A 16,813-nucleotide genomic window follows, 5' to 3' on the forward strand; every position below is an offset into this window, starting at 1 on the left:
GGGTGGTGAGAATAGACAGCCGAAGCATGGCTGGCATCCAGACTCCACCTGGTAGCCATCACCAGCTTAAGCCATGAGACCGCTTGATGGTCTGCCAGGGCATGAGGTCGTCCACTTTCAGAGCAATAGGATGACCCGGTGCATACTGACTATTTTGCCCCATACGTGACCAGGTTTAGCTGAGGATCATTGACCTGTAGCTCAGCTGCTTGCCTTAGGTGTCGAATTTAGGTTATATCCATCTTATGATGATTTGATAAAAGCTTAGAGGCATCGTCAAGCATGTCGTTTCTATTCCCATTCATTTTTTGAAACAGTAATGATGATTAAGTCAGTCTATAAGAAAATAAAATATCAGACTGTAGATTAATTTACACTATTTTTTATATATCCTTTGCCTATTAAGAAAATCATTAATTAGCCTTATAATGTCAGACTTTAAAAACGAATCAAAACCACATTGATTCTATGATAGCATTATCTATGATATAGAAAGGGAAATGTTTACCTTTAGCCTAGATTTGTATTGTTAATCATATAAACTATACTAACTTATGTTAACTATATTAAAGTATAAAACCTTCAAATAAGACAAACTGGTTCCAAAATGTCTCAAATTCAAAGTGGAGAATGGTGCGGACAGAGCAGACAGGTGGAAGAGGTTACTGTCAATACAGATTATGTAATTGCAACGTTTTCAGATAGAAGCTGTGGAATCCACTGGCTCTTGCTTTCACCTCCTGCTTTTCCTGTAACTGAACCCATGAGTACTCATCTGACAGCTTGGCCCCCACGGTTACCTTCTGATTACAAAACCTTTTTCCAGCATATTTAGGGACATAATATCCATCAGAGAGCATATTTTGACTGAAAACACTTTGTTTAGTCAGCTCGCACTCAACGAAGATAAGTAGACTCCTGCAATTAGCACAGCACGGTGTCCAAGTTGTCTTTAAGGGCAAAGGAAAAAAAGACCTGTCCAATGAAATGTGTGGGCTTACCGAGGAAGTCATATAAAGAAGCAGCTTTGGTTAAAGTTTAGTGAATACCTCTTAATTTTAAAGGGAGCCATGCATTCTTCACACAGAGCCTGGTTAGACACGGTTAGAGGGGGTGGGTGTTTAAAGGAGCTGTTTTGAAGGGGAAAAAACAGCATGCTGCTAAACGTATAAAACAGCATCCAGCTGGACTTTCCTGTACTAGCAATGAATGACAGAGTCCAGGGCCAAAGGAAAGTGATGCCGCTGGGATCCATCGCTGCAGAGTGAGATGTGACTCAGAGAGCAGTTAGGGCAATGAGAGGATCCAGGAAGGCAAATTATCCAGAATTTTCCAAAAGAGACTGACGTACATCAATGACTTCAGGTTAAGATTTACAGGAAGGTCAACAGGCACCACGCACCATAAAACATCGCACTATTGAACAGTTAGAAACATCAGGCAACTGGAGAAATGTTACTTTTATAGGAGCTAAGATGGGAAGGATAAAAATAGAGCAAACACTTAAATTCTATTAAGTACAAGACCCGTAAACCTTCTGCTTCCACCGAGTTGGAAGTAGAGTTCAAAATCTAAATTTCTTTCTGATATAGCGCCAATATATTTAACATATCATAGCAAAGATTCTTATGCCAACCGAATGAGATTTAAATACTCTAAAGACTTAAAGTTGTAATGAAAACATTTTTTTATGCTAAAAGGATCAGTACAAACATGTAACTGAGACATTGAATGCTGGGGCTGACCATAACATTATTGTAAGCTGCTGGTGTTGGGTTTTTTGACAAATGGGGGAAACTGAAAGAAAAGATGTTGTTTCGGTTCAAATCAGACTAAGAATTTGTCAGGCAATTAAAACTTTGCAGCTAATCAAACATGAAAGTAGCCTTATATCTTTCAATGATGGTTTTCATAGAAGAAACAATGGCTTATGACTCCCATGTGCCTTACAAGTCAAACCCCACACAAAACTAAAAGCACATGTGAAGATTCAACAACATAAAAAAAAACACGCAAAGAGCAAAGGGGAAATTGCAAAGCAGTGACCAGTAGTAAAAACTGAAGAGCTACACACATCCAAAATATTGAGCTTCAACACTTCGACACTTCGAAGCAATAACAGACCATTTCATTATTGAGTAATATTTTGGAAATAGAGGAAAGACATACTTATTTATTTGAACCGCAGCTCCCACAACGGTGATGCTTAGCAGAACGTTTCCTTATTAGTTTGCCAGAACACGTGAGGAAAAGTGAGGAAAAAACAAAGCATCGCTGGTGATGCAGGATTACGTAATACAATGGTAGATGAGGGTATTTGCCAGGCTTTGTACTTCCAGAAATTACATAATGTCATATAAAGGAAAAATTGTACTGACCAACTCAGTAATACACGGGAGTGTATATTCAAAGAAAATAAACTCCAAAGAAAGCTATGACCTTGTTATGGACTAATGATTGGTATTAATATGTTAAAGGCAGAATGGTGAGTGGTCAACAGTCAATGTGCTGCCGAGGGTGAAATGTCTTGATTTGTTGATCGTTTGATTTAGTCCAAGCAGGAATGTCTACATACATTTCTATTTACATACAACAATAAAAATTGCCAATTACAGAATAGATCTTGAGCGATTTAAAAACGGTATCAATTCAGCTTTTTTACTGACTGACTGACTTACCCCCTCTTTTTCAGACAGTTCATTCCATCCATGTGGAGAGGGGAAAAGCCATAAAGTTCAAGTAAAAATTGACAGGAATGTCCTGGTCAGGCCATGTCTCGGTTAGTGCTGTTAAGCACAATTCCTTGCATTTACAGCATACCCTGGCACTTCGTCATGGCAGTTTACCACTTCTGTTCGGAAATGGTCGCACAAAGCCGAGTACCACAGAGGTCATGCATAATGCCAATGGGATACTCTGATAACCACAAGAAACCCCACAACCAGCTCTTTGGCCTTTTCTCCAAAGGCATCTCTTTTGGGCTGGCAGCTCCTCAGGGGAGTTGGGATGAAATACAAATTCCACAGACTGGGGATTCAAGAAAACCCCTCTGATATTGCACACATTTTGTTTTCACCTTTCCGAGAATAACCGACCTTTTTTTTCGAATGGGAAGACGATGTACATTCTTATTTAATACCCCTTGTAAATTAATATCTAGTTTTCAACAACTATAATACAATATGAACACAATCAGACAGAACATTTTACAACTACAAAAATAACAAGAGAAATAACTGACACCAAATGTGACCAAAACACAATAAATATCAAATAGCAAGCCATGTAAAATTAAGAGATCACATTCTAAATAGAGCAATAAAATGATCATTCATAGAATTTAAGAATCATCGCAAACCCAAAATATCTAAAGGCATCACTTCACTACCGATTAACATAATCATGATTTTCAAGTTCCGCTCTGGAAAAAAATGAATACAGACAGACGGACGGATGTATGGACATACTGATGACTATATCCCCAAGCATAATATGTGAAGATGAAACAAAGTATTAATGTCAGTGATAGCATCAATTTATAAAATCGTGAAGCATAACTAGAGAGGTGATATCATCATTGACATGTAAATGATACAATTGTAAAGATGATATGGACTGAATATCTATTTATTTATTAGTTATGACAATCAGGGGGAGCTTCACTTTCTTCTTGATTTATTAAGAGACTTCAGGATTTTAAAGCAGCTCCATTAAATATCTCAACTGATAACTAGAAGCTACTAAGTTACAATCAACAGTGAATAGGGCAACTGAAATAGATACATTTAAAACAAAATACAGCCAATGTTGCTTTCTTCTTAAGATGGCAGAGCGGCAAATTGGGACTTTCATATTTTGCACAATAATGAGTTCTTGTGTTCGTAGTCTACTATACTATGTTGAGAGCAGCAACATTGACAAGTTCTTAAGGGAACCATGGAAAAAGGGAAAGTACTCGATATCTGGTTCCCATAACTTAGTGTTTAATACTTTTCTTAATCTGATTTTTTGCAGTGGTAACACAGCAGGAAAATGTCCGTGCTCTAACAATTGCCAATTCCATCTGCTATTCATAAAAGTCATGAGAATATTACTTCATTTCAATGCTCTGTGGTTTTTCTGTTGAAAAACAGTACACCACTTGAGCATTTGCAACGGTGCAAAGTGAAAAGCCTTTACACGTGTAGAGATTACATTCAGAACTTCTCCTGAACAAAGTCTCACCGCTAAATGCAATTTTGTAGTCTAATTCTATCCTGAAGCTTTTAACTAAGCTTTCTTCTTGTATCAACGCCCTTCTGAAATCTGATGCTCAAACACTCAGGGGGAAACGGGCCTGCTTTGACAAAAAGGGCAGCATCAAGAGAACACTTAACCTACAATTAAGAGTACTTAGTGACTTCACACATCTCTTGGCATGTAAAGACCAAATTTAGAGAAAAAGTGGTCAGCCCCGGGAGCTAGTAAAATCTGTTATGAACTCATAATTAAAGTGTTAACAGAGAAGAAAATTACAAACAACTGCCTGCAACAAGTATGCAAACATTTTAACAATCTAATTAACAATCTAAGTTTAAGTTAAGTTGAATACAGTTCAAGCATTTCAGAGTTTGTAATTTCACTGAGTAAAAAGTGCCACTAACTGGAGGTGCAACAAGTTCAGAAAGTAGCCACTGTTTTGTTTCTTCCTACCAGGCAGATGCAAAACAACATTAATGCCCAGAAACCTTCAACACACGGCAGAGAAAGGAGAAATGTGGTCAAAATGTCTGTGGAATGAGTGAAAGTAAAATGAGGGGAGAGGCGGAGGTGGGCCAGGGGAGGAGGATTGGGAAAGGTCCTCCACCCATAAGGTTGGAGAATGTCAGCACGGGGACTGGTGTGCACCAGGAGAGAGGGGGAGGACCCAAATGCAAAATATTTAAGATGCTCAGGCAGAGGAAGGGCTTCACTGAGGACATAAGACAGAGCTTGGGTGAGCCTTTGGTCAACCGAGAGCTCAGACTCAACTGATCCCCCAAAGCTTGTGTCCAGTTATTATCTCTCTCGGCAAGACCTTCAGCAGGGACCGACTACTTCTGAACACCAAGAGCAATCACACACACACCTCAGATTGTGTGAAAATCTAGAGCGTTTGTGTACAAAATGGCAAAAGTAAACTTGAGCGTGGTGGCTCTAGGGGTCACGCTGCTCCTATTAGCAGAGACATGGGCCCAGAATCCCAGGAAGAGACTGGCGCCTTCGAAGGCTCAATGCTGCGACGACGTGCGCTCTCTCAAGGTTCAGGTGGCCAATCTGACCAGTCTCCTCGAGGAGCTGGGTCGCAAGCAGGAGACAGACTTAATGAGCGTTGTGAGGCAAATAATGGAGCTGGACAAGCAGAACCGGCAGCAGGAGGCACGGGTTACAGAGGCAGAGAGCAAGTACTCCGAGATCAACAACCGTGTGGAGATCATGCAGCTACAAACCCTCCAGTCTGCAACTCAGACCTCATCAGGTGAGCAGTAACACTTGGATTAGAAACTAAATGACAAACTGAAAAAAATGTGTGTGTAGCTGGTTGATGTGATAATATGTCAAAGACGTAGGAATAAGGTTTAAAAAATAATATTTTTGCTAAACTGAATTCCCAAGAAAAGCAATGTACATTATTAAAATAGTCCTGGAGAGAGGGTGTTAAGTGTTCACATATGGTAAAACTCATTCACCAGTGAGTCTGGTGCATATTTGACCTGCCTGCTTCTTTCTGTGACCTGCTGAGTAGCTGCTGTTCAATTCAGCCACACATGGAGATTTAAGATTTGACTGAACTTAAAATGTACCTTTTGTTTAGCAACCTTTACTTTTTTTATTAAAAGAAAAATGGCCTTTGAGAGACAAATCTTTTATTGAAGCTTAACGGATCGAAATGCTTCCTTTCATTGACTGCTCATGTTTGAACCTCATGAGATAAACTCCAGCACACAACAAGGTGAAAGAGGCCTCATTACACTGGAATGTCTGTGGCTAAATTCTACAAAACAGTTCCCAAATAGGTCAAATATTTTCAGCAAGCGACACTATATTTATTTGCACAGTAAAAGCTATAATCAGCCTCGTCTCTCGCTTGGTGTGTCCCAGACAACTGCTGTGAATTGTTGGTGAGGGAGATTGCAGTGCACACACTCATTTGAGCTGCCTGACAGCATTAGTTCGGAGCTGTGGAGGCCCATGAGCAGGGCTGTCAATAAAGAGCTCCATCAAAAGCATATCCTCGCTACCATTCAAGTCAACTTTAATACACCACTAATCAGCACTGGCTGGCGCAGAGAGGTTAAGTAGGCATGACGTAGTTTATTATTTCAATAGGTCCACTCTGTGGTTTAACAGGGCCACATCTATGTCACTGGCAAAGCGAACACAGGGGCCTTTTTAGAACTCAAGTGAATTAGAGACAGCAGAGCAGAACAGGAAGGGATATGAAGATTAGAAGAATTGGAAGGTTTCCATCTCTTTCACACAGGCTCCTTAAAGCATTGGGCTCGTTACTCCATAATGATCTCATAGCCCTATTAAATGGCATGACTATACTGTAACAGGAGTAAAATACGTGAACTATGAAGAAACTGAGCCTTGCAGTGCATATCACCCACTCTGATTTATTTTGCGTCTGGTGGGGGTAAACGTCTTTTTTTCCCAATCTGTCACATTAATTTAAAAAAATTAAAATGCATATGGTTTTACGATAACAAATTTTCTTTGTTTTTTAGATGCCATATATGACTGTGCATCACTCTACAGCAAGAACTACAAGATCTCTGGCGAGTACAAACTGCCTAAAGATGAGTTTCTGGGGACACCTGAGCTGAGCGTAAGTTATCCTTGAGGCGTGTGTGCATCGCGTGTTCTCCTTGTGTGGTTTTTGGTAGAGCATGACAAGCTCTCCCTCTTCTCTCTGCACTCGATTAAATATTGGTAAATGCTTTCAGGTCTTCTGCGATATGGACACAAATGGAGGCGGTTGGACTCTGATCCAAAGGCGAAAGGTCGGCCTGACATCATTCAACCGTGACTGGAAACAGTACAAAAGTGGATTTGGATCCATCCGTGGAGACTTCTGGCTCGGCAATGACCACATCTTCCGTATAACAAGGCAGCCCAGTGTGCTCAGGATTGAGATGGAGGTACGTATTTGAAAGCATGGCACTTTTGTAGGCTTAGACTGAGCCTCTAAAGAGCGAGAAAAAACAAACCATAAACCAAAAATAAAAGGAGAACCCATAACCTGTCTCATAGCCAAAAACAAAGAGGCAATTTGCTCCAACTGGTACTGAGCATAAGAAAATGAATAATAAATCAACTTTTGGGCAAAGATGGAAGCCAATATGCTCAGCTTCTATAACCGTCCCATCTCTTTCTGTGTGTTTTCCGATGCAGGACTGGGAAGGAAAGTCACGCTACGCTGAGTATGGTTATTTCACTGTGAGCAATGAGCTCAACAGCTACAAGCTCTTCCTCGCCAACTACAGTGGGAACGCTGGAGACTCCCTGCGCTACCACAACAACACCAACTTCAGCACCAAACACAAGGACAACGACAAATGTGTGGACGACTGTGCTTCCCTGCGCAAAGGTAAATAATTACAAACTAAAACAATGCATGTAGTCATTTATATACAATTATTACATAAAGTAGCAATTTCCTTTCAATATACAGTCTAATTCTTCTCCCTCACCTTCTTTCAGGTGGTTACTGGTACAACTGCTGCACCGACTCAAACTTGAATGGCGTTTTTTACCGCTACGGCGAGCACACAAGGAACACAGATGGGATCACTTGGTACGGCTGGCACGGGCCCAACTACTCCCTCAAGAGAGTGGAGATGAAGATCCGGCCAGTGGGTTTTCAACCATAAGGGCTTCGACTGTGTTTCCCGGATCTTGATCATGAGCATGAATGCTGAGAGATTTCACTAATACCTGTCCAATGAAATTGTAGCCTTCCATTGACTGCGAAAGGAATGAAAATGTTGTTTGCGGTGGTCAAATTAAGTCTCAGTCAGATGAATGTGTAAGGTTTCTGCCGTGTTTGATTGTAAATTGTACTTCGTCTTGTGTATTTATCAGTAAAATATTTTATTTTTAAAAGCTTTGATAGATGCTCTTTACCACTGTCCCATATGGGTAACTAGGTTTTGATTCATTCTCTCATTTGTCTTGAAAGCACTAAGATGTATTTTTTTCTAGTTAACACAAGCTGTTTATGGGTAGCACTAGGTTCAGGTTTAAATCATAAGAACTTGTAGGAATTAACCAAACTAAAGTAAAGGAGTAGCTGGAATGGGACCAAAAACCAAAGGTATTTCCTTTTAATTACACTGCATTTTATTGTAAACCCCTAACTATTGATGATGGAAATGTTTAGTTTGTAAAATGTGTACAGCTATGTAATTATGTTGTTTTATGTGACAGAAAATAAACATATTTTTTAAAAGAAACATATCGCATCAATGGCTCCAACAGATACTTTTACAGCACTATGTTTTACTTACTTCTATTCATGTGCAAAATAGTATAGATGTGACAAACGCAGTGAGAATCTAAAAGCAAACCATGGCCTTGTGTCCATTCATGTCTAATAATGGCAACATATTTGCCTTGGGCCAATGACCTCTGACTCTCGGGTCATCTCCTGACATTCTGGCCAAAAGGGCCCCAAGACACAATTTTGCCAAACACAGGAATGAAGACCACACACACAGACACTATTCAGCCATCGTGTTAAAAGCCTCCTGGTTTAGTACTTTGAAAACAATAACACAATTTTGCCTTTAACAAACAGAATTCCTCAGAGCATTCAAATACCCACAGACAGGGAGCACTGTCTGTGCAGGCTCAGTAGTCTCAGTCAGATTCTTTTCCTTTTACAAGGTGACAAGTCAGTCGGGGGAAAACATCTAATAAAAGCAGAACACGTGGAATAAAGAGCACCCAAGAAAGACGTGTGGACAGTGACAAATGACCAGGGCTTTCTATTTCTAGGTAGTAGAAGCTCAAACTATTTGAACTTCTGTCACTAGGTTTTGGGGTTGTGTGGGATGTAAATGCAACTATAAGAGGTATTTTACTAGTGACGTATATCCTACTATTGACAAAAACTTCTATGTCTCCATAGAGGCGGTCCTAATAGATTGAATTCCTCATTCAGGAAGCCCAACATCTGCAAGTGGAAATCATCGAAACTATGGTGTGGAAATATAAAAGGCTATATAAGTAAAAGGATGGTTCATATTATAGTTGGTGAGTTTATGTGTAGGAATATGTAGCACTGAAGAAGAGGTCTGTCTGACTGTAACACAAAGTGAAATTGTTGAAAATGTAGCTTACTGATGGCACAGCTTTGGTGGCTTTCCACCTGTTCCACCCTATAGACTTTATATATAGATCCAGAGATGAAGCTAAAATATTCAAGATCCGAATGCTGCCATGTTGCTCATGAGCCAGAGTCTGTGCAGTAGTGATCAGGGGATGGACCTGCGGTAGATACACAAGCTAGACCAATTGCAAGTCAGTCTCAGCTGTCAATCATAAAATTTCACTCGTGTTTTTAAATCATTAAATAACTCAAAACAAAAATTACCAGAAAAATGAAAACTTGAACATACACCAGTGTGTTAAGAACTACCTAAAACGACAAATGTTTGAGAAAAACTTATTTAAAATGTACTTGACTTTTTAGTTTGCTCCATGTCCCATCTGTTAATGCGTAGGACGCAGGATTTATGACCTATACTGCAGCCAGCCACCAGGTTGTGATGGAGACACTTTGGGTTCACTTATGGGGAGCTGTTATGACGTCCATATGTATATACAGTCTATGGTTCCACCTGTTATTTTCCTCAGAAAGGGGAAAACCACACTGCAGTCATAACAGAAGTAAAACATCCTAACCACAAAGGAACATCCTAACCAAAGGTTATATATAGCACCGCTACTGGGTTGAATTACATTGTACTCCTTTTTTTGCCTGTGTATCCAATACAATCTATTCATACATCGCTCGCATTTAAGGAGCTGAGACATGAATTGAAATTATGCACATAACTGGATGGCCATCACAAAATGAGACTCTAAGAACCAAGATGCAGAACTGAACATACTAATTTAAAATTCCTTTCCAATGTGTGTGCCATGGCTCACGGTAAAAAGATGGCTACAGTTATAACTGACACATAGTCCAGATCCAACAATAATCAGCTTTAATCACTACACTGGTAATGGAACCACCAAATCCAGTTAGTCTTGAAATTATCAAGTACTTTCCTTTTACAGATCTTGTAATGCCTATGACACAACCTTCACCCTCATCATTACATTCTACAACATATTGTCAAATTCAACAAAATTTCCAGGAGAAACAGGCCATTTTAAGACACTGCACAATGTACCAATAACACCAGAAGCCAAATGTTCCATTAATTCTGTTCCTCTGTAGTGGGAATAATGTGGAAAACGTGACGTATCCACTGACTACCCAAAGCTGTCCGGTCTGAAAATCAAATACTTTTGGTTTTCTTAAAATCCCTCACACGTTATTAATACCAGTTACAACTCATAAAATGTATGATGACGATGATGTATACTAATTAGATTCATATTTAATACTCTGAATATTAACTGAACACCCCTGATAGGGTACCAGGGGACAGTTGCTGAAATAACTGCACTTACAAAGTTACAAAAAAAGATTCACCTAAATATCAGTTAATTTTGAACAACGCCAAAAAAAAAGCTGTTGAACTTTTTGCCAACCGCTGACTGTCACTTAGTTTTGTTTGATTGTTGAAACTTGAAGTTCCTATAGAACACTTCCTACCCAGGCTGGGTGCTTCAGAATAAAAGCCAAAAGGGTCTATAGCAGTGATGCTGCTAAAAACAAATAAAGACAGATTTTTATATGATGTGCGTTGTTTTGGGGAAAATGTCTAATGATATACATAGTCTCTATAAGTGTATAATCCGATTTTCCCCATGCTGTAGTGTTAAAAAGGTTAATAATAATTGCACTCATTTGTGACCTAACCCTTATTCGAGTCAGGAGATCAGAATATCGTCCCAGCACTAATAAACCATGACTCATCTGGTCATGAAATAACAGTCACGATGCCTCCTTGTTATCAAAAAGTGCATTAGACATGAAGCCATTTTTTTTCTAATACCGCCACGACTCAGTATAGCCAGGTTACGTAGGGTTTTTTTGCACACCAGCCTCTAGATCTTTTTATGGGAAATCCTGGAGAGGTGAGAACCAGATGGGGATATTGAAAACACCAGAGTGCCGGCTCCCATCATTCATCATCATCAAGGCTCCTGAGAAATTGAAAACAGGCCCCTGAGAAACACAAGTCCAGACACTCACAGATGAAAAGGAGGCAAGCGTCCAATTAGATGCCTGGAAAACAGATTTCTCTGTACCATGCCAAAAACACAGAAAAAAAAGGGGGATGAGAAAAAGGGGGATGGAAAAAATGACAGAACATATCAAAGGGGTTATGGGACAAGAGGATATAATGTATAATAATCTTTGTGTATTTATTGGATTTATTATCGCCTCTGAGAGGGTAGTTTCATATTTGTTTTATGCAATGACTTCTAATGCAAAAACTGTTAATCAGAGGTACCTGTCAGACCCGGGTTTTATGATGAGGATGAAATCTGCAGACATGAGCAGTTATTTGCCCCCCACTTGCACTGAATTATCTCGTGATCTCAAAGCTTAAAAGAGATTATTTGTTATTATTCATAGAGACCAAAGGAGACATTACACAACCAAACAAATAGCTATGCAGACCATTAAGTCCAGTCATTTCTTATTTGTTATTTTCAGTCCATGTCTGTGAAGAAGAAAGACCTAGTCCAACTGTTACCAATTTGATCGAGCTTGTTTCTCATTTAAAAGGTTTGCTTCCTACCTGATAAGAGCCTCCAGGATGAGAGGAGAAGGACCTTTCTGAAACTCCAGCTCTTTGTAATGCAGAGCCTTGGCATAGGCACGACACTTGGCAGCTCTCTCACCAAGCAGCACAATACCATTATCATCTCTGAGAGGCAGCGGGCCCTGGAAAAAGAAACAAACTCTATGAAGAAAAAACTAGTTTTTCTCCAACTTGAAAGAACAGTTGTCTGTGACCTCCACTTTCTTCTATCAGCAATTTGTTTTGTTTGCGCCATCAACAGAAAATATTCTGCTAATGTGTCACTGACAGTTTTCAACAAAGACTATAAACCAATTATTGTGAATGACTGGAATGAGGTAGTTATATATGTTTGATGCCAACAGAAAAACACAGTATGCTCTTCTTTCCACTAGCTCAAAGTAGGACACTGTGTTTCTACTGCAGCTGCACAGCATGGGGTCCCTGCTGAAACCCATTACTCTCTTGACCCAAGCATGACAGTGTCTGCCCTCAACCTGACAGTATTGTCACTGATTAGCTCAACATGTGTGGTCAGACAGCAGACAAACAGAAAGGCATTCTCAGTAACCTTACATTTGTCTCCCAACACCAGTGTAACAAAGCATTGCTGTGGTTTTAAGTGATATGTCCTACATTCTTATTCGGCTCTTTATCAAAAGGATCGCAGCCGGTGTGTTATCAGTTCTGCTTCATTATTGTTCCTTTTAACTGTTCAGCAACATAATAGATTGTAGTGTGGGACAAATTCAGACCTCGAAACATGGCATCCACTTAAACAGTACTTTTTACTGTGCTATTTCAATTGCCAGCATAAGAGTATACTGACTGTGCCGAGTTGTGAGTTTGGTGGTTCCACAAAATATCAGGGCTAATGAGGAGCCTTGGGTGGTTTCTTTAGTTCTTGCACTGATACATTTACAGACCAACAATGCAGGTTCTGTTACTAGCAGTCATGAACTTTGCATCTGGTTCACCATATGACTCACTGGCAGATGCAAAATATAATTCAACAACTCGTTGAAAGCTCTCATGCACAATTTAGTATAAAGATGATGGCAATGGAAGATAAAACTTGGGCTCGGACAAACAGATGAGAGGGCTGCTGCTTTGCCCGCTGAAAACACACTGAAGCATATTTTCAAATGTGTTTCAACATCTTGTATTCTGTGTTACGTCATGCACGTCAACTACACTTTATGTTCATGAAAGGGGCTGGAACAGTTGGTATAAAAAGCTCCACAACAGATAAATCATTGTTGAGTCATCTGTACTATGTATAACATCTAACCCTTGTAGACTCAAGATGGGTGGGCGTACTTGTCAGCTCTTTCAAATAGAATTTAGAAAGAGCTGAATTTAAAAACTATAACTTGAGATGCAGACCTGAGAGCAGCCGAATAAAACAGGATGTGCGCAAACCCCCTGTCTAAAGTGTATCCCAGTGAATCTGTGGTGCTGCTGCAGGTCACTGCTGACCTTGTCACTGTGCTCCATGAACTCTGCCAGGTTGAGCAGAGTCTGTGTGACCTCTGCGATGTCCTGGGAGGTGAGAGCTAGCTCGATGCTGCGGATGAGCTCATCCTGCTGGTCCTCACTCAGCTCAGACCAACAAGACAGGAAGGCAGCGTTGAACAGGTCCCTGAGGGCCACACAAACATCATTTAAAACAAAGACACAAAGTGTGATACAATAAAATTTATAATTTATAATTTTTTTCAGGAGCAGGATTTTAGATTTGATCATAGAGCATTTATTGTATTTTTCAGTGACAATCTGCTTCACATTTACAGACACAGTCACATCTGGAAACTAGTAGCTAATGACATCAGTCTTGTACTGCTGGTAACTGAGCACCTTCACATGCAGCAGCTCAGTAACAGCAGCTGATATTTCACTACTTTGCTCAATGCTGGCCGATCAAACTCCTAAGAGCTTTGAATTCTTATCTCTCTTATGTTTGACTTAGTCAAGCCCTGAAGAAGTGGAAAATAATTGAAAATATAAAATTTGAATCACATTACTGACCAGTTTTAATGTTGTGGCTGAAGAAAGTATTAAAAACACTTTGTGGTCTGCACACGTTGTTTTGATTGTGAACGGATGAAATTGCTATTTTTCCACATCTATGCACCATAACCAATCACATTTACATCACATCAAAATGAACAAAAAGTGAAGTTATGAGAACTTTCTTAAGCTACTGTATATATATTTAGTATTAGTTGTTGTGGTTTGTCATGAAAGTTGAGCATTAAAGACACGATGCCAAAAAAAAGATTTGCAGGGAGGAGGACATGACAGAGGGGGTGTACCTGGCGAGGGGAATGTAGGTTTGAGCCAGTGACCAGCACGATCGCAGGGCTGGGGAGGACGACTCCTTGAGCAGGACAACACTCAAGCGTCTCAGCCACTCCAGCCAGTCGTCTTTGGACACCTTCCTGGCAGCGCCCCAAGCCTGCAAAGAGACAGAAATCATTGATTCCTGACGTCAATGGGAACTACGTGGGAGCAGCACAGTTTCTCCAGCTTGTGTGTGTGGGATGATCTGGCCGAGTTGCACACAGAACTCTTGCTGCGGGTCATCAAATAAGAATGGAACAGCATTCTTCCAAAAGAGTGCCTATTAGGCAGGATTGATAATTGTAGTGGAGAGTGATGTGGCAAGAATCTCCCATAGTCATTCAACTAGGCTGAGATCTGGTGACTGTGGCCATACAGACCTATGAGTCACATCATTTTCATACTATTCAAACCATTCATGACCCCGTGTGCCCTGCAGGGATGAATCGGCATTCATTGTGTTCATCTGCTCATCTGTTGTATTTTTTTGTATTTTGTCAGCAGTTTAGTTTGTTGATCTGTATGTCACCACCACAAGTAAACGATGGGCTTGTACACAGGACTATTTACAGTACACAATAACAAGTGGAGTAAACAACTACAGTATGCCAGTGGACATAAGAATATATCTTTCCCCTTCCGACCTTTTGAAGTGCCGTAGTGCTGACGTGAAGCTTCTTCATAGGCCCCGCCTCCACTGGTCCGCTGACCAGAGCATCGCCTTGGTTACCACGAAGCTGGCGATGTTGGAAGATTAGAGGGTCCTCTTCCTCCTCTGCCAGAGTGTAACCCTATAATGGCAACAAACACACACACACACACACAGAGAGAGAGCCCACACACAGACTAAGTGTTTGATTAATGCCTCAAAAGTGTTTTGAGAATGTACAAGTGCATTTCCTTCCTGGGGGGAAAACTGTTGATAAACAGCACACAGTAATGACTTGCTCATGGGGAAATGTACATGAAAAATGTTTATTTATTATAATGTCATTTATTGCTTGGCCATGTGTCGTGAAGGATTATACTGTTTTGCACCTGATTGGGCAAGAGGCGAAGAACAAAAGCTCATGAAGTCATGTTGAACATGTGCATTGTATCAATTGATTTGGATATACTGAGTGTGACTTACCTTAACAATGCGACATATGAGTATATCATAACGCTGATGGTTGATCCTGTGTTTCAGCATCACTTTGTTCACCATGGGGATGAAGATCTGATACTGAAAATAAGAGGGAAGCGAAGGAGTGTAAATAAAAGGGTGTATGTCTGCTTTATGTGGTTTATTCTTGCTACCCCATTACCCTCATCCTGAGCCAAATAACTGAGTATCGTGCTATACTGCACTTGTATCTAACCGCCACCCGTCTCAGATCAAAAGCTTCGCCTGCACACACGCTGCCAGACATTGCATGCATGTAGGCTGGTGGCTCTGAGGTTACACCTGAAAACGATAGGATGGTTTAAGGATAAGGGAGGGGACGGCACGGGGAAGGGAGGGAGGGCTAAATAGGACCTCATCCATGCTCATAAACACTACCCCCCACCACCAAATGGCCAATGACAGCAGTCTGGCAGGAAGTAATAAAGACTGGGGCCAACAGCGGGGAGGCTGTAAGTAGCCTCCTGAATAATAGCTACATCTAAAAGGGAGCCCAGGGGACAACTACAGTTACCTTTTTGCCCAACTGGAACACAAGCGAGGACAAGGTGTCCATGGAGGTAGAACGCAGCTCAGGCGTGGTGTCAAGTGTCCGAACAATTGGGTGGATAATGCGTGAAGCATAGTCTGTGAAGTCCAGGGACTCAGTCAGCCGGTCGAGTGTCTCCAAGGAAACCCTGAGCCACACAGAGGAAAAACAGATAAATAGCCCAGCTTTGCTTAAACACTAGAAAGATCCAGAGACAAGGCCGCACCGCAGGACTTTATGAAATCGTTATATGTGAAACATATTCCCAAGTAGATTCTTCTGAATCATAGAAATCCCACATACGAATGTTGCGATGTAAACAATTATACTATCCAAGCTCTTCTTTTCAGTGTCACAGGAACGGTCTAGGTTCATTCTCGCCAACAAGGAGCTTATGTTTTCACCCCTGTCTATTGGTATATTTGTTAGTTTTTCAGCAGAATTACGCAAAAACTACTAAACAGATATCCTTGTAAGTTGATGTAAGGATGGGAAAAGGGCCAAAAAGGAACCATTTGAATCTCGAGAGACCCAGGAATTCTTTATCAGGTTGTTTAACATTGCAAGATGGGTTCTTTTTGAAATATTTTTACCAATTTCCCAGACAATAACTCATGGATCTTGATGGAGAAGAAAAAAAATCTGGAATAATAAGAAACCGATATCTACAAGTGTGAGAAATTTGGTGCAACTTGATTGAATTTAGAGTTGCAGTTGGGTGGATGTATGCACTTTACTGAGCACCATTCTAGTTTTTCCCAGTTTTGTGGTGCCACTACAAAAACTTAAATTATGTTTAGAAGATACACTAATACAACAAAC

At 40.4% G+C, this 16,813-nt stretch overlaps 2 protein-coding genes across 6 annotated transcripts in view; one reads left to right on the plus strand and one right to left on the minus strand.

The window, feature by feature from the left end:
• Nucleotides 1-16,813, minus strand: part of mtor (mechanistic target of rapamycin kinase) — an 89,244-nt gene that overhangs the window by 47,590 nt on the left and 24,841 nt on the right. For all 5 annotated transcript variants that reach the window (XM_047340433.1, XM_047340436.1, XM_047340435.1 and 2 more), the window contains exons 23-28: nt 15,977-16,139; nt 15,430-15,522; nt 14,942-15,088; nt 14,270-14,412; nt 13,434-13,596; nt 11,952-12,097 (exon numbers count right to left, since the gene is read on the minus strand). In XM_047340433.1, the coding sequence (XP_047196389.1) occupies nt 11,952-12,097; nt 13,434-13,596; nt 14,270-14,412; nt 14,942-15,088; nt 15,430-15,522; nt 15,977-16,139 (855 nt within the window). The remainder of the gene's footprint in view (nt 1-11,951; nt 12,098-13,433; nt 13,597-14,269; nt 14,413-14,941; nt 15,089-15,429; nt 15,523-15,976; nt 16,140-16,813) is intronic.
• angptl7 (angiopoietin-like 7) lies at nt 4,906-8,477 on the plus strand. The gene is made up of 5 exons (XM_035158024.1): nt 4,906-5,497; nt 6,750-6,850; nt 6,969-7,163; nt 7,417-7,612; nt 7,726-8,477. The coding sequence occupies exons 1-5, from the start codon at nt 5,146-5,148 to the stop codon at nt 7,893-7,895; spliced, it is 1,014 nt and encodes a 337-aa protein (XP_035013915.1). The 5' UTR covers nt 4,906-5,145; the 3' UTR covers nt 7,896-8,477.

Source organism: Hippoglossus stenolepis, chromosome 6 (genome assembly GCF_022539355.2).
Source record: "Hippoglossus stenolepis isolate QCI-W04-F060 chromosome 6, HSTE1.2, whole genome shotgun sequence".
Taxonomy (NCBI): Eukaryota; Metazoa; Chordata; class Actinopteri; order Pleuronectiformes; family Pleuronectidae; genus Hippoglossus; species Hippoglossus stenolepis.

Bases quoted from the DNA above. Each gene is read 5' to 3' on its own strand.
- angptl7 (XM_035158024.1), top strand. From the start codon at position 5,146: ATGGCAAAAGTAAACTTGAGCGTGGTGGCTCTAGGGGTCACGCTGCTC. The intron at 5,498-6,749 runs GTGAGCAGTAAC...TTTGTTTTTTAG, and splicing joins TGCAACTCAGACCTCATCAG to ATGCCATATATGACTGTGCA. The intron at 6,851-6,968 runs GTAAGTTATCCT...AAATGCTTTCAG, and splicing joins TGGGGACACCTGAGCTGAGC to GTCTTCTGCGATATGGACAC.